The sequence below is a fragment of the Mandrillus leucophaeus genome, unplaced genomic scaffold, assembly GCF_000951045.1.
Source record: "Mandrillus leucophaeus isolate KB7577 unplaced genomic scaffold, Mleu.le_1.0 Scaffold127, whole genome shotgun sequence".
NCBI lineage: Eukaryota > Metazoa > Chordata > Mammalia > Primates > Cercopithecidae > Mandrillus > Mandrillus leucophaeus.
In genome coordinates this window covers 3,043,101-3,045,536 of record NW_012101098.1, presented here as the reverse complement: position 1 = coordinate 3,045,536, position 2,436 = coordinate 3,043,101, and the positions used below count along the sequence as shown (strand labels likewise).

The 2,436-nt window shown below is 38.2% G+C and overlaps 1 protein-coding gene across 1 annotated transcript in view; it reads right to left on the bottom strand.

The window, feature by feature from the left end:
- Positions 1–2,436, bottom strand: part of MXRA5 (matrix-remodelling associated 5) — a 43,155-nt gene that overhangs the window by 29,321 nt on the left and 11,398 nt on the right. The window contains exon 2 of the mRNA XM_011972107.1: positions 1,609–1,824. Coding sequence (XP_011827497.1) covers positions 1,609–1,824 — 216 coding nt within the window. The remainder of the gene's footprint in view (positions 1–1,608; positions 1,825–2,436) is intronic.

Sequence of the window (2,436 nt, the reverse complement as noted above, 5' to 3'; positions counted from 1 at the left end):
ATAGACACCATGGAATACTATGCAGCCATAAAAAGGAATGAAATCTTGTCCTTTCCAGGGATGTAGATGAAGCTGTAAGCCATCATCCTCAGCAAACTAACAAGGGGAAGAGAAAACCAAACGCTGCATGTTCTCACTCATAAATGGGAGTTGAACATTGAGAACACATGGGCACAGGGAGGGGAACAACACAGAGTGGGGCCTGCTGGGGGGTGGGGGGTGAAGGGAGGGAACATAGAGGATGGGTCAATAGATGCAGCAAACCACCAGGGCACACATATACCTGTGTAACAAACCTGTACACTCTGCACATGTATCTTGGAACTTAAAGTTAAATAAATAAATAAATAAATCAAATGGGCTTTAGCACCTCTTCCCTTTTTCTCCCATTACACAAGAAATGTGTCCTGATAAATTACAAGATTGTGAAAACGGAAGCTGGCTTACATGTTACTATTCCCTCTTCTGGCAACGCCAGGCTGTTTTCCCCAATGAGCTATCATCGTTGTGGTTGGATGTTCAGATGGTCAACTCCTAGAGTCTAACAGCATTTCATTGAGAAACCTATTTAATCGTCTGTTGCCATGGGTTAGGGAAATTATTATCTTATTCCCTCAACATTTTGTTCTCTTGTTCTACCACTGTCAATAGGGAAGTTTCCATTTTACTCCCTCAATGTTTCATTCTGACTCTACCACTGTCAATAGAGAAATTTCCATCTTATTATGTCAGTGTTTCATTCTCTTCTTCTACCACTGTCAATAGAGGAGAGGTTTTTTTTTTTTTAAACTTTGTTCTATAAGATATCCAGGTACATTTACAGTTATTTGGCATTGGCTCAAATCTGACCATTTTATTTTTATTAAAACATCTCCATGGTGGATATTTCTCAAACACTAATTTAATCGGTTGTTCTGGGGATAGACGCTAGAAAGTAGCTAATATATTTTGTTGAAGAACTCCAAATGATTGTTGACTATTAAATTGCAGTTGAGTACCTGTAGATCATAGCGACTAACAGTTAGGTCCACGAAACATTCGTGTGTATAAAATGAGACCAATATATTAAAATTTTACCTGGCACCCCACATTAAAATATGTTTTAAAAAAGATGTTGATATTTTTAATAGCCAAAATCTGCAGGAATTCTTTTACTGCCTCAAAGTCACAATTCTATCATCTACATGACTTATAAAATGGCACAGGTGTTCTACTTATTTTTATTATTCTTAAATCGTTGCTGAAGTCTGTTTAAATCATCTTCATATGTTTAAGTGTGTGTCTCATGCATTCACCTTAACAATGTATTAAAGAAATGGTATCAAGGGAATTTTTCAACAAACTCTAAAGTTGTTCATGCTGCTCGTTGATAGACCTCACAGCAGTGGCAGCTGATGGATATATTCAGATAATCATCGAAAAAGCTGCGTTTAGCATAACTAAAAGGTTTCCTCTCTATTCTGCCCATCTGCAGCTCCATAATTCTAGACAGAGCTACACAGAGGAAATGCACATATGAAGTTAAGTAAATGCACATACAAACATGCAAAACCAGATCAAGACGCACGCACTAACAGTGGAATGGTTCGGGAAGAAGGTGGTACAAACCCCAAATTGATTCTTTCCACGTGTTTAGCAATGCCAGCAGGCACGGAAGCCAGGGATCGGAACGTGCAGTGGACCTCGCTGGGGACGTAGCAGGCACAAGGATGCGGGCAGGCCAGCGCCATTCGCGGATGGCCCCAAAGCAGGATCAGCACCACGGAGAGGGCCCCCCAGTGCGCGCGCTTGGGCATCTTGTCGGGGTGCCTGATTCTCGGATACCTGAGGTAGAACAAGGAAAAGAGATGCGCTTATTCAGAGGTAGCACCGACTTCCTATGGGCAATTTTAAAATTTGAATTGTGCATCAGGGTTTCAAGCTTCCCAGGACTTCACACGATGTGTTGTAGTGATGCTTAAACCATGGGAATTGAGAAAGATGAAACATGGTTTTTTCTAAACTTTTCACCATTCACTTTAATCATGACTATAGAATATAGTCTTGATTCTTGGCTTGGATACTATGATTTGGAAATCTATCTTGCACTCTGTAATTGTGGGTATGAAATAGAGGAGAGAGCGAGAGAGAGAAACAAGAAAAAGAGAGGTTTATATTTATGTTTCTATAATAAAAGAAATAATAAAATATTATGTTTCTGCCTCCAACAACGACTGAGCTATTATATATTGCATATATTTGAATTTAAAACATCCCAAGAAAAGTGTTTATTCGTATTCTTTCCTTTAATGATATTTCTCAAACCTTTAATTCTAGCTTCTTGAAGAGCTTAAAGAAGCATTTGCTAGGAGGATATTCATCTTGTTATTTCTGGGTTTATTTACTATCTTTATTTTATTTTATTTTATTTATTTATTTATTTATTTATTTATTTAT